Raw genomic sequence first — 27,081 nt, forward strand, 5'->3', positions numbered from 1 at the left:
ATACTTAGATTCTCATTTAGACTTAAAGCAAGTACTGTTGGTCATTTTCCATCTGTGAATTAAACTGACAACTTCTTCAGCTGGTAACATTTTTCATAATCTTTGATTCTTAGCAGGGCAATCTATGTTGAATTACCTAGTCTTGCAGTATTTCTTCGTCCTCACTTTTAACAAGCTTTCTAAGCTTGTCAAATACTACTTGGAAGACTTTCATTCACTCTCCAGTTAACAAGTCTTCAGGAGTGTAAATTCTGCTCAATTAAACTTAGATTTAATAGCCTGCATTTCCCTGTATTAAAATAAGAGCTCTTCAACTTTCATAGTTGCCTATCCTGGTTTCTCTGTAATTTATTACATCTCTAGTAGAAGCCCTGTAAACCTCATGCCTACCCCTCTCCTTAAGAATACTTTCAATAGGAAAATACTTTCTATATACACTTCTGGTGGTGCTATGGTTAGAATGCATATTGCAGGCTAAATCTTCCCACAGCCTGGAGTTAGATCCGGCCGGACTCGAGGTTGACCCATCTTTCTATCCTTCCAAGGTAATTTAAATAAGGATTTTTTTTAAATATATATTTTTTTATTTTCAAAACAAACACAACACATCCTTCTTTACATATTGTAGAAAGTGTATCAGTTGGTTACAAAAAGGCTTACGTGCATCTCTTCCACAGTCAACAAACATAATTCATATTAACTCAAGTATTTTAATTCAGATATTTATACATGTTACCATCATCATACCTCCATTTTCATTTGACTATAATTGTTTAAACGTCCTTCATCATAAAATATACCAAGATTTAATACATAACCACATATTGGCATTTCATTTACTATTTCTAAAATCCTCCAATAACACTGAATCCTTATGTCCTATTCTAGTTAAACATCCATAATATTTAATAACAAAGTTTTCTAATCCTCCTTTCCAAATCACTGTTTACAATTTACATCTAGTTTCCTTATGTTGTACCCATACCTGTATATACTTTGTTATCATTATCCCTCCTTTATTTAACTATATCTTGCATCATAACATTTCCCCCCTAATAATCAAGACTTAACTGTATCTAACTTAGTTCTTTTTTATTAACCTTTATATATAATCCAAAAGGATTTCTAATCTTCCTTTCATGGGTACCATTCAATATTCATATCCAATTATTACTTATCATAACACTACACATTGTATACATTATTATCATTACCAATTATTTATTTAACTATATCTATTGTCACTAAATATCACTAAGTTTACTAAGTTTAAATTATACTCTTCCATCTATAAAACCTGTATCTTTCCAGTAGCAAAACAATCTCATATCTTCTGCTATTTGTGGTGTCAGTCCTCTAATTATCTCCTTGATCAACTTTGTATGGACTCCTCTTAGCAACTCCTTGCTTATAAAATCTCTCATGTAATTTCGATGCCCTTCTTCTGTTTCCTTAATCAGATTGTCTTTGATTGCCGGTAGTATTATCAATGATATTGCTAATAAAATTTCTCTCTTTAAATCCATAAATACTTTTGTTTTTTCTTCTTCTGTATCTTGCCATCTGGGGTAGATTTCCCCTCCATTTAATTCCTCTTTCAGTATTCCACTCTTTTCATTTTCAGAGACAAACCAATCACCATAAATATCAGCAATTTTAATTTCTTTATATTCATTTTCCTCTTTGATTTTTAGGATTTTAACCGCCACTTTTTCCATTTGATAAACATCTCCAACTTCGTCTGTTAGATATTTTACTGTTAGATACTCTAAGTATTCCAACTTCTTCTTTATCCTCTCATATGTGTTTGATAATTTCTGTATTTCTGATAATATCTTTTGCAGACTTAAAAAATTTTCTGCTGTTGAAATTGTACCATTATCTCCAGCTAACAAGCACTGCTGCTCTAGCTTAGAAGATTTTAACAAGATTAAGCATAGATTCACAATAATGTTTTATTTTCACCTTTCTCTGGTTAAAGATATACTTCAAAGGGAACATTTTATGCTTTTCTTCTTATCACTCTCTATAAACAAGCAGTGAGACCTTGGAGTACCAAGCCAGGATAATCAGTGAGAAAAGTTAGAGAGTTTCATTTCCAATACACAAACCTCTAGCCTCTGAGTAGCAGTGTTATTGTTGTAATTTTCTTTGTTTCTTTTTATATATTTTTGTATTTCAAGTTTAAAAAAAAAAGTCCGATTCTTGAATGAGTTAGAACACCCACAGTAATGAAAGAGGAGAATTTTAGTCCATAGATTACAAAGAATAATAAAAAATAGAAGAAAACTTAATCCATTTGTTTTAAAAGGCTTGCATAAATTCCATCCATGAAGATAGCATTTAAAAAGTAAGATAACCCACTGTCCAAAACCATTCCAAATTTAATTCCGCCACTTATTTCTTCTGTTCCCCAATTTTAATTAATTTTAAGTTTTTTAAAGGCAGTCTCTTTTAAAATGGTAAAAATTCCTCACCAGCTGGAAACACTTTCTCTTTCCATATCCTTCCATTTTGGAGCCGCCCCGACCTCATCAGCCTAATGGCTGGATTTTTTGTCGCCGGCTTGAAGAACTTCTCTTGGATCGATTAGGGACTTTGTGATGTTCCTGAGATCAGCAAGACGTATTCTTCCTGTTCACCATCTCTGCAAGACGGTTTAGGTCCGTTTGGACCACCCAGTGGCAAAAGTATCGACCGCGATCTCAGAGCATTGAGATCGCACATCGTCTCGTCGCAACATTGGCTCCTCCTCCCAGAAGAGCTTTATTTTCATTGGTTTCCTGTCTGTGAATGTTGGAATACATGTTAGAATGTATATTGTATTGCAACAATTACAGAATTATTCAGACAGTAGGTGGCAGTGTTTAGTTTCCATCTTCTGTTAGAATCTATGGTTCCTTGATGTTGTGAGGAGTTTCCTGTGACAGTTGAAACCGTTAAGCAGCAAGGCCCATGATGACTATATACTATACACCTTAGTTGATCTGTAGGGCTATGTAACTATCCTCTGCTACCAATCTGAATGGCTATATAGAAATCCTTTGCTAGCATTTCTATATAATAAAACAGAATTTTTAACAGTGGATTTCTGCAGAAGCTTTGCTAGTGTGGAGCAAATAATAAAACAATCTACTGTAAAACATTTGCAATTGAGAAGTCACTCTCTATAAAACATATGTTCCACTTTAAAAAGAAGACAGATGTTAAAAAATTCTAGGTAACTGCTTGATATGGGAGAAAATACTGAAGTACTTCAATATGTCATTAGAATGCTAGTAAAAAATAATGCTCCAGAAGGATTCAGGGTTTATTAAAGAATGAAACTGGGAGGAGGAGCCAATGTTGCGATGAGACGATGTGCAATCTTAATGCTCTAAGATCGCTGTCGATACTTTCGTTGCTGGGTGGTCCAAACAGAGCTAAACCATCTGCAGAGATGGTGAACAGGAAGAATATGTCTTGCTGATCTCAGGGACATCGCAAAGTCCCTAATCGATCCAAGAGAAGTTCTTCAAGCCGGCGACAAAAAATCCAGCCATTAGGCTGATGAAGTCGGGGCGGCTCCCAAATGGAAGGATATGGAAAGAGAAAATGTTTTACCGTTTTAAAAGAGACTGCCTTTAAAAAACTTACAATTAATGAAAATTGGGGAACAGAAGAAATAAGTGGCAGAATTAAATTTGGAATGGTTTTGGACAGTGGGTTATCTTACTTTTTAAAGGCTATCTTCATGGATGGAATTTATGCAAGCCTTTTCTTCTTCTATTTTTTTTTAATTATTATTCTTTGTAACCTATGGACTAAAATTCTCCTCTTTCATTACTGTGGGTGTTCTTCTAACTCATTCAAGAATCGGACTTTTTTTTTCAACTTGAAATACAAAAAAATATAAAAGAAACAAAATTGCAACAATAACACTGCTACTTGGAGGCTAGAGGTAAGAATGAAACATTCTTACTTTTCTCACTGATTATCCTGGCTTGGCACTCCAAGGTCTCACTGCTTGTTTATAGAGAGTGATAAAAAGAAAAGCATACAGATGTCCCTTTGAAGTATATCTTTAACCAGAGAAAGGTGAAAATAAAACGTTATTGTGAATCTATGCTTAATCTTGTTAAAACATTCCAAGCTAGAGCAGCAGTGTTTGTTAGCTGGTGATAATGGCACAATTTCAACAGTAGAAAGAAATTTTAAGTCTGCAAAAGATATTCTCAGAAATTATCAAACACATATGAGAGGATAGAGAAGTTGGAAGACTTAGAGCATCTAACAACGAAATATGATGAAGATGTTTATCAAGTGGAAAAAGTGGTGGTTAAAATCCTAAAAATCGGAGAGGAAAATGAATATAAAGAAATTAAAATTGCTGATATTTATGGTGATTGGTTTGTCTCTGAAAATGGAAAGAGTGGAATACTGAAAGAGAAATTAAATGGAGGGGAAATCTACCCCAGATGGCAAGATACAGAAGAAGAAAAAACAAAAGAATTTATGGATTTTCTTCTTATCACTCTCTATAAAAAAGCATTGAGACCTTGGAGTGCCAAGCCAAGATAATCAGTGAGAAAAGTAAGAGTGTTTGGTTTCCAATACACAGCTTCCAGTAGCAGTGTTATTGTTGCAATTTTCCTTGTTTCTTTTTGTATCTTAAATAAGGATTGTTGAGGGCAATATTCTGACATTGTAAACTGCTCAGAGAGTGCTGTAAAGCACTGTAGAGCGGTATGTAAGTCTAAGTGCTATTGCTATGTGGGAAAATAAACTGTGTTCTATTCCCAGCTTCTCCTTATCAGCATACTTGCCTTTGGGGTTTATATGGCTATATGAACAACCAGCAGGAAGCCAGGTTGTCAGAATAATCCTGAAGGATTCCTTTAATAGTTAGAAATTTAAGCAATTGTGTATAGTTTTCAATGGTTCATGATTCTTGAAAGCTGCTGGAATTTTCCATCCTTATCAAGCCATTTGGAATACCTAGGCATGTAGAAAACACTATAATGTTTAGACACATGTCTACCTAATTTAGTACTAGTAAGTGCTAAAGTGAAATATAAATATTCTTCCTTGTGGATAACTACAATTTCCTTTCACTAACAGGAGTAGCAAAATAAATTTTCTTTTTCCCCTATACATGCAGTCTAAATTTGTTCTGGAAGATTAAAGAACCTTTTAAAGTTGATATCAATGGATATCAGGGGAATCCGAAGAGTTCACCAGTCTTTATCAGGAGCCTTATAAATCTGTTAGAGCTCTTAGTTTCACTGGATTCTCCTCTCATTGGCCCTTCCATCCTGCTCTTCAAAACTATTCAAACTGTACTAGATTTGATTTGACAATTGTATATTCCTTTATATTCCCATATATTCTTTTTTCCAAATATTTCAGGGAAAAATATATTTCCAACCTCACTATATGTATTTCTTATAACTAATATACTTTTCTCCATAATAATCATAATTGTGCATTTTTCTTATTTTTTTTCTTACCTCCACATTTCTTGTTTATCCAAGAAGCTTACTTCTTGGATTTTTAGTGATTTAAAATTTTTGATTGACTATTTTGGTGCAGAGTATTTCTTTGTGTGAATGCTATTTTTTTATTTTCTGAGTTACAATAGTAACTCATGAAAAGAGCAGTTTTCTCCACACGAGTAGTATCCTGCAGATGAATGCACTACAAATTTATAAATTCTTGGATCTTGGAAATTGCACTTAACTCTGCTCACATTGCCAGGAATTTGAGTCCCTAAATCCTGATTGGCTCAAGGTTGACTCAACCTTCCATCCTTGCAAAGTTGGTAAAAGGAGGACCCAGATTGTTGGGGGCAATATGCTGACTCTGTAAACTGCTTTGAAAGGGCTATAAAGCACTTTGAAGTGCTAATGTTATTATTTGATAGCCCCTTTTTTCAAATTGATAGGCAATCAACTGACTTTACTATTGAAGATTCTGTAATTGTGTGTGGGTGTGAAGTATATATGTGTATATATTAATTACAGAAATAAAATATTAACTACATAAATAAAATGTGATGAATGACAGTTAGAAAAACAAAGGCATAGGAAAGCTACACATTTGGTTATAAATACTCATTTGTATCTTTGCATCAAAATGGAAATATTTCTCAATTTCAAACCAAATTACAAAGAAAAAAATAGTGATTTAAAATGCATATTTGCTAGGTTTTTTACAACGCTTTTTCATCCTTAAACATGTGTATATTAAACAAAGCGTAGCCAGGGGGCAGCAGCTAGCCAGTCTTAGCTATATTGAAAAGCTAAACAGAATCAGATCTACTTAGTAGTTGAATGGGAGTTGCCGGGAAATCCCAGGGTTGTAGATTAGATTTTTTTTTAAAGACAGGAAGTCTATAAAGTATAGGTAAAGGTTCCCCTCGCACTTATGTGCTAGTTGTTCCCAACTCTAGGGAGCGATGCTCATCTCCGTTTCAAAGCCGAAGAGCCAGAGCGTCCGAAGACGTCTCTGTGGTCATGTGGCCGGCGTGACTAAATGCTGAAGGTGTATGGAACACTGTTACCTTCCCACCAAAGTACTCCCTATTTTTTCTATTTACATTTTTTACGTGCTTTCGAACTGCTAGGTTGGCAGAAGCTGAGACAAGTACTGGGAGCTCATTTGGTTACGCAGCGCTAGAGATTCAAACCGCTGAACTGTTGACCTTCTTATCAACAACTGCAGCATCTTAGCCACTGAGCCACTGGGTCTCCATCTATAAAATATACAACCCCCCAAAAAATACCTTTAAAAAAAAAGACAGTAGCAAACTACTTGATAGTGCTGCTAAGAAAATTATTTCAGCATATCTATGATGACATCAAGAATTGAACTTTTTCCAAAGGGGCTTTTTTTATACAAGTTTATAAACCAAAATGAGTGTGTGCAGAAATTATATATACAGTTTTCTTACATATCTTTTTTAATTCTTCAGAAACTTACAAATTTAAAAAAGAGAAATCAGAATAATTTGAAATTGATATATACATTCATTGCTGGTATACTCTGCTATGTCTCTTCTATAATCCTTTTTATTCTGGCATACCTGGTATTTCTTGGAATAAGCTTGAATCTGAAAATCTTATTCTTTGATTAGTGAAACTTCACAAGTGAAAAATAAAAGGAAGATTTGTTCAAATAAACCATTGAAGCAGTGCATTAAATTTATGAAAGTATGCAAAGAAATTCTTGTATGATATATTGCTGATTTTTAAAATATTATTTTTCCCAAGCATTCACATTTTTCCAGTTGTTGCTATTTCCAACAATAGATTTAACCATCCTATATGCAGAATTGTAGCCTTTTCCTATAATCTCTGCACTACTGCTATAATAAAGATTGTGTGTTATTCATCACCCTGACTTTTTTTCTCACAAATAGAAACAAAAACCATATTGGGTGCTCAGTTTTGCATTTGGTCTTCAGGGTAATGTCTGATGCAAACTTCCACTGAATGATTTTGGACTTTGGTAGATATTTTTCCTACCTATGGATTAAGAAAACATCTGCCAACTTTGTAGATGGATATGATTGAACAGAAGTGCATCAATGTAAGCTTCAAGGGAAAAATGTTGGAATTCTTCTGCAGCCTAATAGATTCTATCATATATTAAAGTGAAGGGAAATCAACCAGTTTTTTTTTTATTTCCAGCATAGGCAGATTTCTTTAGAGAGTTCTGAAAGATTGCTGACCAAGTACTAGAGTCTTTAAATACTTCCTCACATCCTTTTCTATAGGCGCTCTGATAAGCATAGCAATCAGTTCTGTACCTTTTCTGGAAGCTAAGCAGGAGTGCCTAAGAGGAGAATTCTCGTTGTCATTTTTGGACTCCTAGCATCCTTTCTCCATTCTGTCTCCATGGCAACAAGTTTCATTCAGACCTGAGAGAAATTATGCAAGTTTTTTTTAAAAAAAACAATTATGTAAACCTCTTACCTTATTTCCACTCATCTAAATTTATGAAAACAAAGATGGAATTAAAATCTTTACTCAATTTCATTCAGAGAGAAGCAATCCTCCTGAACCCCTTATTTATTCCAAAATGTCCCTATATGAAAAAGGAAATTCTTTTTTGCCACTACATTATGCCTTTGTATGTTATATGTTCAGTGTTTGATAAATACCTCGAACAATTGTTAAAAGAGGCAGCTTGTAACCCAAAATACAGCAACATAAATTATATATAATGAAACCCCCTTATTCTTACTATAAATGAAACCAATTAGCATAACTATGAAGCAGTTATTTCCTGTATTATATTATCTTGAGTTAAACACTGACATTGAAAACAAACACACTAGCACTGAGTTTTAGCATAAATAAGCTTCAGTTTTCAACTTTGAGATCAAGTTTGACTTCAAATGGTAATTTTTATATTGAAGGTGGTTCAAGTCTTAGATTCCTAGGACATTATAAACACAATAGAAAAGAATACATGTAGCTCAAAGTTGAACTGTGGAGCCCCTGGTTCTATGACTTTGGATGTTTGTGTGTAGATATTTCATTACTTGATTAGGTAACTTGATATTACCTAGTAAGGTAATGAAACATTTGCAAGCAACCAATGAAACTTAGAGAGCACCAAGGACTCCACATTATAAACGCATTTAAAAGCTCTTTTTCTGCACATCATATAAACATGTTTTGAATCAGTTTACTGAGGAATAGTTGCTCTCTCTTTGTGTTAGCATAATAGAAAAGAGGAATGGATTCTTTTAAAAAAGTATGCACTGAAACACAAAACCACTATTATAAATAATGTATTTATTTTTTATATTTCTAAACAACTCATCTCCTCAAAGAGGAACTTTGGGAGGTATACAGTAAAACATTAAAATATAAAACAGTATATGCAAATTTAAATATTAAAGTTAAAATTTTAAGTTAGAAATTTTAAAAGATTATAATTACATTTATGCACCGAACATTTCAAGAAGATATGAAAAACATTTACAGTAAATGGAAGGATGCAGAGACTAGCTTTGGAGTGAAAATTGTGGAATACACTTGTAGCCTAATGTGATCAGTATGATGCTAATGACATTTTAAGAAGGCAAGAATAATTAACTCTGGTAAAAATGATTGACAAAGGCAAAGGGAGGTCTTTCATGGCACTAACCATCCCCATGACTGCGTGCTCCTTTAGACTCTCCCTGCAAGACTCCAGAGTGATGTTTTAACTCCTTTTTGGAAGGCTAGGAGAATGGAGGTCTGCCTCAACTCCAGGGGAGAAATATTCCATGTGGTGGGGACAAAATAGATAATGCTATCTTCCTAGACCCCACCAGTTGAAGTTCTTTTTTTTAAAAAAGAATTTTATTGGTTTTTAAACATTTATGGGGAAAGGTAAAAAGGGTACAAAGAAAATTTTGGCAGCTCCCGTGCTAGTGGTAGAAATCCCCCCAAATCTCACAATTTTTACAATGTTCAAAAAAAAGGTATAAAAAATAAGTTGAATTACTACACATGCCCAAGATGGTGTCCTGTCGTGTTTGAGGAGAACTTCGGGGAGATGATTGTCCTTCTTGGGGCTTGCAGGGGTACCCTATCCCATCGTTGGTTCCTGGTCCAGTTATGAGAACTTCCTGGGACCTCAGGGATACCCTTGAGCTCGGATGTCCTGCCTTGTAGCCGGAACATCGTGAGTGAAATGGGGCGGTTGGCGGTGAAAGGAGAATAGAGAGCATCGGTGGCTGCCGGCGTGGGTGTGGTCAGCAGCTGCGGCGGGACGCCCGGCCTGGGGTCTCTGCAGTGGATGTGGTCGGCGGTGGCAGCGGGACGCCTGGCCTGGGGTCTCTGCAGCTGCCGCTCCCCACGCCGTGGTGTTATCCCAGCGAGAGAACTTTATTCCCTCCGGGAACTCCCCCTTTCCCGGGGATGGCTTCTGGCCTACCAAGACGCTTCCTTAATGATGGATCTTGGGATCCCGAGAGGTGGCATGCGAAGAAGAGATTTCTTAGGGGTTTTTTACAGGGGTTTTTAAACCAAATTTTAAGAGGGGAAGGGATGGGTTGATTTGGATGGCTCAGACAGGCTTGGGGGGGAGTCTGCCAGGGCACAGGCCAGAGTTAACTAATGGGCGCGGGTTGGGAGTGCTGGGAAAGGTTGGGATTCCGGGGGAGACATTAAGCCATTCCATTGGGGGGGGGGGTTTCACCATCTCTACTGTTTGTGGGAGAGACAGATATGGTGGGGGCCGAGGGCCAAATTATGTTCGGAGGATGCGGGTTTGCTATTTAAGAGCGATCGCGCGTTCCAACCCTTCTTGCACCCCCGGGTGCTCGGGATTACAGGACCCTGGTCTCTGGCTGGTGTCGCTTAATGCCAGGTCCGTGATACATAAGGCTCCCCTCATTTACGACCTCATACAAGAGGGTAGAGCGGACCTGGCATGCATTACGGAGACCAGGTTGGACCATGAGGGGAGTGTTCCCCTTAGCGAACTATGCCCACCTGGCTTCCGAGCGTTTCACCAGCCAAGAGCCCCGGCAGGGGCGGTGGTGTGGCGGTGGTTATTAGGGACAGTCTCAGACCTCAGGAGGTCACTGTGCCTCAGATAGGTGGGTGTGAGTCCCTTTTTGTGAAGTGGGGCCTTGGAGCTCAGGTGGGCCTTTTTGTTACGTACCTGTCTCCCTGCTACGTTTCATCGGCCTTGCCAGAGCTGCTGGATGTGTTAGCTGGATTGGCGGTTGATTTCCCCAGGCTTATGGTCCTGGGGGATTTCAATCTGCCTTCCATTGGCGAGACATCCGAATCATCTCAGGAGTTCATGGCTTCCATGATGGCTATGGACCTAACTCAGTTAATTCAAGACCCCACCCATAATGGGGGACACACGCTCGACCTGATTTTTGTCTCTGGGCAATGGATGAATGATCTAGATTTAGGGGATATTTCTATTCAACCCTTGTCATGGTCTGATCATTTCCTCATCAGGCTTGACTTTCATACTGCTACCCCTCGCCGCAGGGAGGCGGAACCGACTAGATGGTTCTGCCCCAGGCACCTGATGGACCCCGAAAGGTTCCTGATGGAGCTTGGGACTTTTCCTGAATCCCTTGCTCACAACTCGACCGAAGCCCTAGTGGAAGCCTGGGATAGGGCGGCCACTGGGGCCTTGGATCGCGTTGTGCCTTTGCGGCCTCTGACCTGGTATCGATCCCGGGTGGCTCCCTGGTTTACCGAGGAGTTCCGGGAGATGAAACGCCGGAAAAGACGCCTAGAGAGTAGCTGGAGGGCCAGCCGGTCCGAATCTGATCGAACACTAGTAAGAATTCATATTAAATCCTACTTAGTGGCGATAGAAGCGGCAAAGTGGCAACATTTTTCCGCTCTTATCGCATCCGCAGATAACCGCCCAGCCGCCCTGTTTAGGGTGACCGCTCCTTACTTAACCAAGGAACTGGGGAAGACCCCTTGCAGGGTAGGGCTGAAGAATTTGTTCAGTATCTGCAGGATAAAATCGCTCAGATCCGGACGGGCTTGGACTCTGACTGGGTAGATTTGGGCGAGCTGACGGGGATGAATCTTGAGGAGACAATCTGGGATGAGTTTGACCCTGTGACCCCCGAGGACATGGACAGGATTATGGGGAGACTCAGTGCTGCCACTTGTGTGCTGGACCCGTGTCCCTCGTGGTTAGTTTCTGCTTCCCGGGAGGTGACACGAGGCCGGCTCCAGGCGATTACCAACGCTTCATTGAGAGAGGGGTTCTTTCCCACCATCTTGAAGGAGGCGGTGGTGAGGCCCCTCCTTAAGAAGCCTTCCCTGGACCCAGCTTCTTTAGCCAACTACCGTCCGGTCTCCAACCTTCGCTTTGTAGCGAAGGCTGTCGAGAGTGTGGTAGCACGTCAGCTTCCCCAGTACCTGGATGAAGCTGTCTACCTGGATCCGTTTCAGTCAGGTTTCAGGCCCGGGTACAGCACGGAGACGGCATTGGTCGCGTTGGTCGATGATCTCTGGCGGGCCCGGGACAGGGGCTGCTCCTCTGTCCTGGTCCTATTAGACCTCTTGGTGGCTTTCGATACCATCGACCATGGTATCCTACTGCGACGACTCGGGGGGTTGGAAGTGGGGGGCACTGTTTTACGGTGGTTCTCCTCCTACCTATCGGATCGGTCGCAGTTTGTGTTGACTGGAGGGCAGAGATGGACCCCCAGGCGCGTCACTTGTGAGGTGCCCCAGGGGTCGGTTCTCTCACCCCTACTGTTCAACATATATATGAAACCGCTGGGCGAGATCATCCGTGGTTTTGGGGTACGGTATCATCAATATGCTGATGATACCCAACTTTTCATCTCTACCCCAAACCACCCAAACGATGCCCTCGACATGATGTCCCGATGCCTGGAGGCTGTGCGGATCTGGATGGGGAGGAACAGGCTCAGGCTCAATGCCTCCAAGACTGAGTGGCTGTGGTTTCCGTCATCCCGATTTGTGCATCTTGTTCCATCTTTGATGATAGGGGGAGAAATTTTAGCCCCCTCAGAGAAGGCTCGCAGTCTGGGAGTCCTCCTGGATATGCGGCTTAGTTTAGAAGAACACCTGACGGCCGTGACCAGGGGGGCCCTTTCCCAGGTTCACCTGGTACGTTAGTTGTGCCCCTTCCTGGATCGGGATGCTCTGTGCACAGTCACTCATGCCCTCGTCCTTTCTCGCCTGGACTACTGCAACGCTCTCTACATGGGGCTGCCCTTGAAGAGCACCTGGAGGCTTCAGCTGGTCCAGAATGTGGCCGCGCGAGTTATCATGGGGGTACCTAGGTGCTCCCATGTTACACCCCTTTTAGGCGGCCTGCACTGGTTGCCGGTTGTCTTCTGGGTGCGATTCAAGGTACTAATTATGATCTTTAAAATGCTCCATGGCTGAGGCCCAGGGTACCTGCGAGACCACCTACTGCCACCAATAGCCTCCCACCGTCCAGTACGATCCCACAGTTGGCCTCCTCAGGGTGCCGTCGGCCAGACAGTGTCGGCTGGTGAACCCCCAGGCGGAGAGCCTTCTCTGTGGGAGCACCTTCCCTCTGGAATGAGCTGCCACCGGAGCTTCGCATAATCCCTGACCTCTGGTCCTTCCGACGCGCCCTAAAAAGTTGGCTTTTCCAGCAAGCCAGCCTGACCTGTTAATTTTGTTTAACTTTTAAAATGTGAGTGTTATATAAATTGGGTTTGTTTTTTGGACTGTTTCTAATTTCCTTTTAAATTTTGTACTATGTGTTTTTTAATGCTGTACGCCGCCCTGAATCCTTGGGAGAAGGGCGGCATATAAATCTAATAAATCCAATCCAATCCAATTAGGGCAGATCTCTTCCCACCGGCATTTCAGCCGCTCTTCTTTCGCTTAACTCTTTCCTCCCGGAGCCCCTTCGGCAAAAGGGCAGAGAGCCCGCAGCTGTTTCATGCCCCCTCTCTGCTCCCCAGCTCCAGGGGGGAGGCTGGAAACACCCCCACCGGCTGCCACCGAGTCTGGGGGATTTCAGCAAGCCGCCCTGTGGCAGGAGACTCCTCCAGGGCCCCCTGTGCTCCTGAACGGAGCCAACCGGGGAGATGAGCAGCGGAAAACACATCCGTCACCTACAGGAACCGGAGGTGATCCAGTTGAAGTTCTTTAATTGATGGTGCTCATACTATATTTCCCCTGCCTGATTGGATAGGATGGGTCAATGCAATGGAACTTAGCTGGTTCTGCAGGTAGCCTGGTCCTATGCCATATAGGACTTTATACTTCATAACCAACATCTTGAATTGGACCTGAAATAAATGGCATCCAATGCAGTTTCTGGAGCAGAGGTGGGACATCCTTCTTTGAACTCCATATTAACACTGATTGGGACCAGTCTTGAAGGAAGGAGCTGAAGAAGCACAAGACTTTGCCACCCCAAGTCCATAAAGGATACCATGGTTGATGTTATTGAAAATCGCTGAGAGGTCAAGAAGAGCAAGGATGGATGCAGAATGTTCATTCTGCTTCTGCCAGAGATCATCCATGAGTGTGATCAAAGCATCCATGAAGGTGATCAAAACCCAGTCTAGCACAATACTAATGAAGAAAAAAAATAACAGCTCCCAAAAGAAACCAGCATGGCTGCATAAAGAACTCTGACAAATTGAAAGACAAAAAAGATAAGTAGAAAAAGTGGAAAGGGGGGGACATAACTAAGGCAGAATATCAGCAAATAGCCCGAGCCCGTAAAGATGAAGTGAGGAAAGCTAAGGTTCACAATGAAGAAAGGCTTGCCACAAAAGTAAAAAAGAACAAAAAAAGCTTCTTTCAACATGTTAAAAACAAGAAAAAAGTTAAGGAAACAATTGGTCCATTGCTGGGAGAAAATGGCAAGAAAGTGACAAGCAACAGGGAGAAAGCAGAACCATTTAACTCATGTTTTGCATCTGTCTTTACACAAAGGGTTAAAACAGTCCATCCTATCAAAAGCAGCACCACAAAAATCAGATTAGGAACACAAGTTGAAATTGGGAAGAAAATGGTAAGGGAGCACTTGTCTACCCTAGACGAGTTCAAATGACCAGGACCAGGTGGATTACACCCCAGAGTTCTGAAGGGACTGGCAGACGAGATCTCAGAACCACTGAACTACATCTTTCAGAGATCCTGGAGCACCGGGTCTACCAGAGAACTGGAAAGGAGCTGATGTGGTTCCCATCTTCAAAAAAGGAAAAAAAATAGATCCAGGAAACTACAGACCTATCAGCCTGATCTCAATACCAGGGAAAATTCTGGAAAAGCAACGAATTAGCCCAACACCTAGAAATAAACGAAGTAATAGCCAAAAACCAACATGGGTTTGTCAAAAACAGATCATGCCAGACTAATCTTATTGCATTCTTTGATAATGTGATAAAATTAGTGGACCAGAGGAATGCCGTCGATATAGTTTACTTGGACTTCAGTAAGGCATTTGATAAGGTAGACCATAACATACTACTAGATAAAGTAGAAGAATGTGGGTTAGACAGCATCACCACCAGATGGATTCGTAACTGGCTGACCAATCGCACTCAACGTGTAGTCCTCAATGGAACTGCATCTTCATGGAGGGAAGTATGCAGTGGAGTACCCCAAGGCTCTGTTTTGGGCCTAGTACTCTTCAACATCTTCATCAATGATTTGGATGATGGAATAAATGGGGAACTCCTCAAATTTGCAGATGACACCAAGCTGAGAGGAATAGCATTCCAGAAGATTTGTTTAAGATACAGAAGGATCTTGACAAACTTGAACATTGGGCACTACCTAATAAAATGAAATTCAATGGTGAAAAGGGTAAGGTTCTACATTTAGGCAACAAAAACGAAATGCACAGGTACAGTATAGGTGGTACCTTTCTCAACAGTAGTAACTGTGAAAGGGATCTTGGAATCCTAGTGGACAACCATTTAAATATGAGCCAGCAGTGTGCAGCAGGTGCCAAAAAAGCCAACACAGTTCTAGGCTGCAGAGGGATAGAATCAAAATCATGTGAAGTGTTAATACCACTTTATAATGCCTTGGTAAGACCACGCTTGGAATACTGCATTCAGTTTTGGTCACCACGATGTAGAAAAGTTGTGGAGACTCTAGAAAGAGTGCAGAGAAGAGCAACAAAGATGATTAGGGGACTGGAGACTAAAACAAATGAAGAACGGTTGCAGGAACTGGGTATGTCTAGTTTAATAGAAAGAAGGACTAGGGGAGACATGATAGCAGTGCTCCAATATCTCAGGGGTTGCCACAAAGAAGAGGGAGTCAAACTATTCTCCAAGGCACGTGAGGGTAGAACAAGAAGCAATGGGTGGAAACTAATCAAGGAGAGAAGCAACTTAGAACTGAGGAGAAATTTCCTGACAGTTAGAACAATTCATCAGTGGAACAGCTTGCCTCCAGAAGTTGGGAATGCCCCAACACTGGAAGTCTTTAAGAAAATGTTGGATAGCCATTTGTCTGAAACGGTATAGGGTTTCCTGCCTAGGCAGGGGGTTGGACTAGAAGACCTCCAAGGTCCCTTCCAACTCTGCTATTGTATTGTATTAAGCAGTTTTGGACCCATATCTTGGCCTAAAACCTAACTGAAAATCATTCATTTCCTAGGAATCTTCTGGACTTTTCCAATTATCATACATATTTTAAAAATATAATTGAAGATATGTAAGCTAAAGAAGTTAGTCTAAAGGTTTAAGATGACTATGACAAAATATGAACGTACATTGATTTTATCTGATAATATAAATGAATAGATAAAGGGTTTCTATTTCAAGAAGCTGTAGCATACATGCAGATAGTGAAGGGGGTAAAACAACTATTAAAACCCATAGGGTTTTAGGGAACCTTAATATGCATATTAGTAACCTGTGTTTCTTCCATAATGAACTAACTAGGTATGCCCCCACCCTATGTACCCTTGAAGAAGAGCATGTACATTCATACCAGCCAGTGTTCAAACCTATTTCTGCTAAGAGCCAGAAAAAATATTTTAGTATACTCTTTCAGGTACCTGTTTCAGTTGGAATTGATTCTGAAATGGTTAAGCTGATTTGCTGTTGATTAGAAAGATGATGAATGAGGATACAGAGGTCTAAAAAGAAGGGGAAAAAATTATGAACAAAGGAAAATAATGTCTTTTGGAAGGCAAAATGTGATTTTATCTTATGATAGAAGGATAAGAGAGCAACGAAAGAAGGCAAAATGTGCAAGACAATATAATTCGTTTCGTTTTTTATCTGCTATCACTTTTATTTTGCAATATGGTCACTAAAAGTTATCAGAGAGTTATAATTTCTTGTATCAGTCTGTACATTAGATATTTTGCATTTGAAAGTACTTTTGTACTTCGTAAATTTTATACTTGTCTGAAAGTCCACGGTTTTATTAGGCAATCATGAAAAAGTTACTACTGCTTAGTCCAACCCACCACAGTAAACTAGGGGCAGTGATACTAAGACACATAGCTTGCAATACTTCACAGGATTAGTGACATTATGAATATGAAATGCTTTAAACAGTCCAAGATACTTAATAAATTAGAAGTAATAGAAGTAAATACATGCTAAATACTATAAAATATATGTTCCAACAATAAAAGTTACTTGCTGCTTTTCTTATTACTTTGCTAGTTAAGGATGATTAATTATGCAGTTTTTCATTAACACATAAGAGTATAAAGTGATATGACAAAAGTTTTCTGCATTTTCAAACAGCTGCCACCAACTCTGCATTGCAATTTGAACAGAAGAATTGTCGAGAGATTCAAGAAATCTTTATTCAGTCAGCAGAGTAATCCATGTAATTTGAAGTCTGAGATTAAGAAGGTATAGTATTCAAAAGCACACTTCTACAATTTTTGGAATATTTTCCCTATTGAGATGTGGCCCATATATTCAGAGGAACTGAAGCATTTTCAAAGTTTAAGATACTCAGCATTGAAAATTCTTCATTTTATTCATAATAAGTGGATACTCAAATTATTATTTTAAGAATGACTGAACTTTAATTTATATGTAGCCATTTATAACAAACATTTAATATGATGCTTAAACAGGACTTAATCACTGTTTCATGAGATAAGCCATGTTAAAGTTTGGACTCTGTTTCTAATTCCTCATCTTTCCGTATTATTCAGCAAAAAATTCAGTAGGAATTTATCAGAAATAAGTACTGCATAATAAACGATTACACCCACTTTTATTTCTTCCTTTTATATTTACATCTCCTTTTCTATTTAAACAAATTTCCTCTGTTCATATAATCAAAGTCCAATTCCAGTAAAAAAAAACATTTAAGCATTACCAAAAATACCCATGATTAAACATCACCAAAATGCCACATTATTTGTTATAAAAAAACAATATAAGCATTACAAACTATATTACATTACAATTTGAATCCTTCCTTATATATTTATATCTCTATTTCTATTTAAACAATTTCCCCCATTTCCTCTCTTTAAATAGTCAGTTCTAGTAAAAAAAAATAACCAAAAATAATAAGCCATTGTTTTAACATTAATCAAAGAAATCAATGTTGTATTTAAATGATTGTTCTAACATCTGTTTTCTCATACTTTCTTTTCTTCAAATTAATATCTTCATTATCTGGACCCTTTTGTAATTCTTGTGTGGCCACTCTAGTTAATCCCTTTTTCAAATTTGATACATGAAAATAATCCACATTGCTCTTCTAATTTACTAGTCATATATATCTTTTAAAAAATTTAAATCATCATCTGATTTCATTTGTAAATCTATTATTTCCTCCTCTTTCTTGTAGGGTGTAATTTTTAAATCTAACTATAAATCCATTTTAGTTTTATTCACTAAGGCTTTTTCTTCTTCATTAATACCATCTAATCCACTACAGAGTTAAATAGCTGAAAAAGCCCTGCACTCTCATCCATCATTTCTATTAACGTAACCATCTGATACCTTCTGGCATACTTCAAACTTAAAGTCTAAACAAAAGGAATTTTCCATTGAGAAAGGATCCTTTTAATTAATTTCTAAATCTTTTAATTAAATCTATTTGAACTTTTAATTCATTTAAAACTTTTAAAATCACACTGTAATCAAAGTTTTGTTGTATATTCAAAAAAGAAAATTCTTAACAAAATTTATTCACATTTTTTTAATCAATTGAAGGAGGACTCATCTAGCAAATAAAACCAGATTTGTGATTTTGCAAGTTTTCAGACTTTAACAAACAGTTTTTAAAAAGTAAACTCCAAAGTGATTTAAAAAGATGAGGTTGGTTGATCTTGAGTTCATAAAAGGCTACATTAATAACTTTGAACTCAATGGAATATTACAACTCCCAGTTGTTTCCAAAAGACTACTAAAACATTTGTTTCTGCCATCTACTTACATGAATGAAGGAAGGGAGGGAAGAGAAAGAACTAACCAAATGCATACAATGTATTCTTAAGATCTCTCCTTGATCAGCAGTCCCAGCTCCAACACCTATCTGCCTTTCATCATCATATCTTCCACTTTTCTTAGAATGTTAATTTGCCATTCCTCACTAATAGCTTTTTTGAGTTCAGTGCATTTCTTCTTAAGATTATGTGTGATTTTCTTGGCTGCTGTTTTAAATTATTGCTATTGCATGCCAAATATAAAGGAGAAGAGTTATTATATGACTTCATATAGAAAAAATCATTTGGAAGTATTTCTAGTCTACAGCCTCCTGTGAAAACAGCCAAGTTTTTGTTCTTGATTTTTTTTTCTTACCACAGGTTAGTCCTCTTTTAGTTTCAATTATTTTGGATACAATTTTCATATTCAGATGTGTGATATGCTGAGTTAGTTCTTCCCTCAGGAAAGAATCACTGCACTTTTTCTTTCCATCCTACAGTCTCATGAATAATGCCAATACCCTTTAAAAAAAACAGAGTCTGTCTGTCTCTTTATAAAGTGGAAAGAGATAGGGAAACTTCTCCTGGACTTTCAAAAGAAAGGACTTTTGCCTTTCTATGGCTGGCAGAATGGCCAGCATGCATTCTAGACCCTGTAACACCACTGGTCTCAGAAGAAAATATATTTCTAAACATAAATCAATGCTAAAAAGCTAATGGAAAGTTTAAAACAATAAATAGATAAAAAAAGGAAAATATAATTTTTAGGCTTAAACCCACTGCTAATCTTCAGGAAGAAATACATAGCCACATAGTATAGACAAAATCAACTATAATACAGGTGATACAGGGGAATGGTTCAGTTAAATTCTTAAAATCATTTGCCTAAATATTTTAATTCACATTTACATAGGTTGCTGTTTCTTTCTGATTTTCTAGCACTGATTTTATAACATTTCTCCAGATGGGACACATTTCTTACTCAGGAAACCAGCCATCATGCAGGCATGGAAGGTAAAAGGACACAAAATAGAACACCCCCTTCTCTTTTAAAAGCTCATCTGAGAAAGAGTAAACTTCCTGGTCCTCCTGATTGGTTGCTCCGAATTTGAGTTTCATGAGCTTTGCGACTCTCTATCCACTATTTAGCTTTGCGCATTTAGATGTGATTATTTTATATAGTAGTATAGCCTTTATTGTCATTGTACAAAATAAATACAATGAAATTGGTTAAAAATTCTGAAATTTTTCATCTAATTCTTTTAGAATGCCCAGAGTCTTCTGACAGGAGAAATAGGTAGCATAAAAATTTAATAAATAAACAAACAAATGGTAAATAAATGATCAAAATTCCAGGATAAATTTAAGAAAAGTTAGGTATTTCTTTGCTTTTCCTGTTTTGACTTTTAAGATCATTTTTAAAATGTTAATTTTTCATTTTTGCTGTGGAAATTTTTAAATAATTCAATTTTGACCTATTTTATTTCTTTTCTCCCAGGTTTGTTTTACTTAGAGTAATTATAATTTCCAAATCTTCTCAGTTTCTGAATTCTACATATTTGAAATTTTAAGTAATATCTATAATTCATTTTTTTTTATTAACCCACAATTTAACCCTAACAAAGTTGAAATTTGTTCTGGTCCTATAAGGTTAGGTCCAGACCAGTGGTGGGTTCCTGCTGTATCGCACTGGATCGCGCGCGCTCCTGTTCGGCAAGGAACCCGGAAGTAAGTTCCTGCCCCGCCCCTGGCGACGGGACGGCGCTTGCCTGCACTCCACCAGCTCAGGCGCGACCGGAGACGTTTCTCTGCGCAGACATGACTTCAGTGGAGCGGTGGCAGCCTGGCAGGCTGAGCCTGCGTCCCTTTCAGAAGCTTCGCTCAGCTGAGAAAACGTCTCCGGTCCCAGCCGAGCTGGTGGAGCGCAGGCAAGCGCCGTCCTGTCGCCAGGGGCGGGGCAGGAACTTACTTCCGGGTTCCTTGCTGAACGGGAGCGCGCGCGATCTGGTGCGATCCAGCAGGAACCCACCACTGGTCCAGACACTACAAGGCAAACTATCATAGGCCTAGATTTCTGGTTGCTGCTGCTGAATGCCAGGTTGGTTAATAGCAAGGTCCCTTATTTGTCACCTTATTAGGGAGGAGCAAGCTAACCTAATGTGTATCACCAAGACTTGGCTGTCACCAGAGGGAGAAGTTTCCCTCTTGGTAATATGTCCAGCAAGAGTTACATTTTGGCACCAGCTGAGACCCCAGAGCAGGGAAGGGTAGTAATATTGTCATTCAAAAATATATTTTGAACAACGGGCCATAGTCCTTGAATTTCTGCATGTGAATCCTTGTTCCTGAAACTGGACTCTCAGGATCAATTGAGGCTGTTGCTGCTGTACCTGTCTTCCTAATGCATAGTAAGCTTTCTGCCTGTGTTTGCTGGAGGCCATCTTAGGTTTGGGTCAGTGATGAAATTCATTTTTTTTTACTACTGGTTCTGTGGGCGTAGCTTGATGGGCATGGTGTGGCTTGGTGGATGTGGCAGGGGAAAGACACCACAAAATCTCCATTCCCACCCCATTCCAGGAGAAGGATACTGCAGAATCTCCATTCCTACCCTACTCTCGGGCCAGCCAGAGATGGCATTTGCTGGTTCTTTGAACTACTCAAAATTTCCTCTACCGGTTCTCCAGAACCTGTCAGAATCTGCTGGATTTCACCCCTGGTTTGTGTAGTATTTGTACAAACTCATTGTTCTGCCGGACTTCAATCTGTCATCCTTGAGGATGGCCTGAGAAGTGGCTTAGAGTTTTCGGATCATCACAGAGCATCCGGTGGTGACGTCGAGACGAGTGTGGGGAAAAAATCAGGACTCTGACTTCTTATCCCAATCTACACGTTTGGAGAATCCCTTCGGGGATACGCCGATCTTGGAGAGAGACGCGGAGGAGTAGGGAAACCCTAGGACTAATGAGGTGGAGGGAGACCACCCGTTAGGACGTGGGGATATCCTTTTAATCCGGTGTGCAAGCGTCTGCCTTGTTTCAATGGCGGACTTGAAGTCTCGACAAACTATCTAAAAGGGGAAGGAAGAATTTAATCAACTTCTTGTTTTGTCATCGAGTGGATTAGCCGACTGGCTTGCTAGTGGAAACAGGGGTGAGTGTGGGCAGAAAAGGGAAGATCGCAGAGGAGAATGGGCAAAGCAGTGAGTCTCCAGAGATCGGGCGAGAGAGCTCTATAACCGAGAGGCCACTTGGAGGAGTGAGAGCAGCAGATTTTAGAGGAAAAGACCGACCCGAAGAACTAATTGGTGTAAGTGAGTGATCGGAGGGGAGACAACAAGAAAGAGTACGAACTGACTCTAAGTCATACAGACTCAAGTAGTGGAAAGAAATCGCGTAAGAGGAAGAATTTGGAGAACTGTGGTGTGCTTGAGAGCAGCAGTTGACAGACACTATTTAGGAAGAGAAGAGAACAACGAAACGGAAGGGGAAGAGGCTGATGCAACAGCTGTGCTGAAATTATTTAGAAACATTTAGAAGAACGTGGACAATTTTGCAAAGACTGAAAAGAAAGTAACTCAACCCAGAACTTAAAGAAAAAGTAGTGAATGAACTGACTGCATTAATAGTTTACTGAAATAAGTTACAATTATATACAATATCTATATATAATATTTATAATACCTATAAATAAGTACTCAAATCAATATTTATATTCATAAACAAGTAAGTAGAAAGCTTGTGGATATTCATGTGTGTGTGTTTGTGTGTGTGTGTGTGTTTGTGTGTGTGTGTGTGTGTGATAAATACCTATCTGAGTTAAATTCCAGTAATCATACTAAGCATATAATGAAATAATCGTACCTTTAAGATATAGTACTGTTGATATGAATGAGCACTGAGGCTTTCTCTTTCTGTCCTTCCCTCTCTGTTTGTTTACTTCTTTTTTACTATTTCCAGTTATTATTGAATAATTTATAGATATTATTTAAGTTGCTTATACTGCTTTAAGACTACTGTTTGTATATTAATATAGATAGAACAAGCTAAGTTAAGGAAGCATTTAAAAAGGGGGGGGGGAGGAAAGATTGGATGCTAATTTGGGATAACTTATATAAGATACTAAAAGAACAAGATAAAACTTTAAGAGAGATGGCAAATATCAGCACTGAGAACCGGGGAAAAGACCATTGTAAACCCAGCGACAAATCCAACGACAAAGGTATTGATTGCTTCTCCAGCATCCCAAAGGTCAACAGAAGAAATGACTACAATGGAAAAACCAAACTCTGGATCGAATATCGAAAATGTGTAGACAGCACTGCTAACTATCCAAGAATATGATTAAGCTTCAAGAGGCAGTAGCTAAAAACCACAGTGAATTGAAAAAGGATATGAATGAAATGAAAATAGAGATGAGTGAAATGAAAAATGAAGTTAAAAATGATATACAGAAATTAGATGACAAAATGGGAATTATACAACAAACACTGGGGAAAAAATGAGCAGTCAATAAAAGCGGTAGAAAAAAGAACAGAACAAACAGAGAAGAAACTAAACTTAGTTGAACAGCAGATGAAAACATCAAGCAAAAACTTAGAAGGCTCTCTCATCCACCTGGAAATGGACTGTGCATAATTTTACCTTCAATTCCAGAATATAACAGAGACAAAAGAAGAAGATTTACCAATGATAATGTCGGGATTAATAGCAGAGATGTTAAAAAGAGACAGACATGAGATTCTAAATGAGTTGGACGATATATACAGGGTAAGCACTAATTATGCCAGAAAACACCGATTGCCTAGAGAAGTATACATCAGATTCGTGAAGAAAAAAGTAAGAGATATAATTTATAAAATAACAAGAGATGAGCTGATGATGTACAAAGGCAAAGAGATACAAATCCTGAAACAAATCCCGCGAAGAGTGAGGGAGCAAAGGAGAGAATATCATTCCTGGCAACACAATTGATTAAACGAGATATACTATTTAGGTGGTTGGTACCTGAAGGGATGCTGGTAACCTGGCAAGAGAAAAGGATTAAAGTTGACAATCTGGAGAAGGCACATGATTTATATGAGCAACTAGTAGGCCCGGAACAGGAACAGAACAGTAAAGAGGAGATGGATATAAAAGCCAGGAAGAACGACAACAAAGAATAATGGAAGGAGAACAGTGAGGGAGTAGTAGGGAGAAGGAAGAACAACAGAGAGAGGAGGAAGTGAGACCAAAAACAAGGAGCCAAAAAAGAAACTAGTCTTAATAAAAAACAAAGACAGGTAGAGAATTAGGAGGATGGAAGAAGACATTCAATTATTGCCAGTAAATATTAACGCCAACAAAAAGAAAGCGTATCTGGGCAAAATTAACAAAACAAAAGGCAGACATAATATGCTTACAGGAAACACACATTAAAAAACAAGATATAAAATATCTGGAATGTCCTAAATTAGAAAAATTATATGCAGCATTAGCAGAAGAAAAGAGAAAAGGGATAGCGATATATGTTAAAGATGGGATAAAGACAAATTTAATTTATGCAGACCCAAAGGGAAGAATATTAATGATAGAGATATGGATAAATAAAAAATCAATACTACTGGTAGCAATATGCAAAATCAGAAGGATAATTTTTTATAAAAAATTACATGAAAAAATTAGAGAAATTAGAGTGAGGAATATCTGCATAATAGGAGATTATAATGCCATAGTAGACAGTAAAAAAGATTACGTAAGTGACAAAAAAACTTAAAAAAAGTATTACCAACAACCTGTTTTGAGATGATGGAGGAGCTAAACTTGATAGATATTTGGAGAAAAATGTAACCTGGAAAAAAAATTACTTTTTATTCCAACCCACACCAATCCTGGTCACGGATTGATATGGTATGGATGAATGGGGAAATTGGGGAAGAAATACATACAATTGAAATATTACCAATACTTGGGCAGACCACAACCCCATTAAAATAATCTGGAAAGGGGGAAAAAACTAGATGAAGATGGATGTTAAATTTGCAAATATTAAAAGAAAAAGAATTTATTCAAAAATGTAGAAACGAATTGGAATTATTCCTTAAGGAAAACACAAAAGAACAGACATCTATACAAAATTTATGGGACACCATGAAAGCTTATTCCTGTGGAATTATTATAGTGTATTCAGCAAAAAGAAACAAAGAAAAATGGGCAAAACAGAAGATATTAGAGAAGGAAATTAAAAATTTAGAAATAGAATTACAAAATAAGCCACAAAGTGACAACATTAGAAAGGGTTGGATGTTAGCAAAACATAAATTAAATATATTAGACCAGGAAGAAATGGTAAAGGGCCTAAAACTAATAAAACAAAACTTATTTGAGCAAGCAAATTAACCGGGGAGGTGGCTGTCATATAGATTGAGAAAAGAAAGAGAAAAAAGATTAGTATATCAACTTCAAGAAGAAACTGGTGAACTACAACATACAATGGAAGGGAAGAAAAAGATTGCATACAAGTACTTTGAGAATCTGTATAAAGGGGAACAAGTTGATGGAAAACAAATAAAAGAATATCTAAATGGAGAAGAAACCCCGTCAATAACAGAAGATATGAAAGAAATGTCAAAAAAAATAACAAAACTAGAATTGAAACAGGCGATTCAGAAAGAGAAAAATAATAAAACGCCAAGCCCAGATGGATTCCCAGCAGAATGGTACAAAATAATAGATGAATTGAACGAATCAATAGAACTCTTGATGTTGGAGATGTACAATGAGGCACTGATGAAAGCAAAAATACCGGAGAGAAGCACATTTACTTTAATATTTAAAGAAGGTGCAGATAAAAAACAGATTCAAAACTATAGGCCAATCTCATTGTTAAATGCCGACTATAAAATATTCACAATAATAGCGGAGAGATTGAAAAAACTATTAAATGACTATATACATCCAGACCAAAATGGATTTCTCCCAACAAAACAAATCAGGAATAACACTAGAATAATAGCAAATATTTCAGAGTACTATGAGGTGCATCCAGAAAAACAAGTGGCACTTGTCTTTCTGGAGGCACAGAAGGAATTTGACAATTTAAATTGGGAATTCATGATACAACAAATTAAGAATATGAAATTAGGGGACCAATTTGAAAGATTAATAGAAACGATATACTCCACCCAAAGGGCAAATATACTATTAAATGGGGAACATACAGAGACCTTTAAAATAATGAAAGGAGTAAGGCAGGGTTGCCCATTATCACCTCTGCTCTTTATCCTGACACTTGAAAGTCTTTTAATAAGAATTAGACAAAATTTGGAGATAAGAGGAACTAAAATTGAAAAAGAGGAGTATAAAATCCAGGCCTTTGCAGATGATTTGGTATTCATTATAGAAGACCCACTAGAAACAGGAAATAGCTTAATGCGAGAATTAGGAAAATATGGAGATGTAGCAGGGTTAAAGATTAATAGAGAAAAGACTAAAATGATAACTAAAAATTTGAAGGAAGAACAAAATAAAGAATTAGAAAGAATAATAGGACTGCAAGTGACAAAGAAAGTTAAATACCTTGGAATATGGCTAACTGCAAAGTGCTCAACTAAAAGAAAATAATTATACAAAATTAGTGCAACAAATAAAAAAAGATCTAGAATTATGGGGGAAACTACAACTATCATTATTAGGGAAAATAGCAACGATAAAAATGAATGTACTACCAAGAATATTATACTTATTTCAAACAATCCCCATAAAATTAGGAAAAAACTTTTTTACTGAATTGAATAAGATTATATAAAAATTTATATGGCAAGGGAAGAAAGCCAGGATAAAGTTGAAAGCTCTACAGGATGACAGAAACAGAGGTGGTATGGGACTCCCTGACTGGGAGCTTTATTACAAAGCAGCAGCACTAACATGGATCAGGGATTGGATAAATTAAAAAAATAAAAGAATACTAACATTAGAGTGTCACGATTTGCAAACGAGATGGCATTTTTTCCTATGGGAAGAGGGTAAAAAGAAACAAAACTACATTCCGTCACTATATTAGAGATGCACTGATACAGGTCTGGAATAAAATTAGAGAAAAACATTACATGAAAATACCGACATGGCTTTCCACTATGGAAGCCATGACACTTCCCAATACACTAGATCTATCGAAAATGGTTAGATATAGTGAAATTTTAGGCAGCCAAGGGAATTTGAAAACAAATCAAAAATTAAAGAAGCAAAA

The 27,081-nt window shown here is 38.2% G+C and overlaps 1 protein-coding gene across 1 annotated transcript in view; it reads left to right on the top strand.

Annotated features, from left to right (window-relative positions):
- The window catches only part of NEK10 (NIMA related kinase 10), a 177,301-nt gene that overhangs the window by 122,462 nt on the left and 27,758 nt on the right, over positions 1-27,081 (top strand). Inside the window, exon 34 of the mRNA XM_081933724.1 lies at positions 17,210-17,320. Coding sequence (XP_081789850.1) covers positions 17,210-17,320 — 111 coding nt within the window. The remainder of the gene's footprint in view (positions 1-17,209; positions 17,321-27,081) is intronic.

The sequence above is a fragment of the Natrix helvetica genome (genome assembly GCF_964273705.1).
Source record: "Natrix helvetica genome assembly, chromosome: Z".
Lineage (NCBI taxonomy): Eukaryota > Metazoa > Chordata > Lepidosauria > Squamata > Natricidae > Natrix > Natrix helvetica.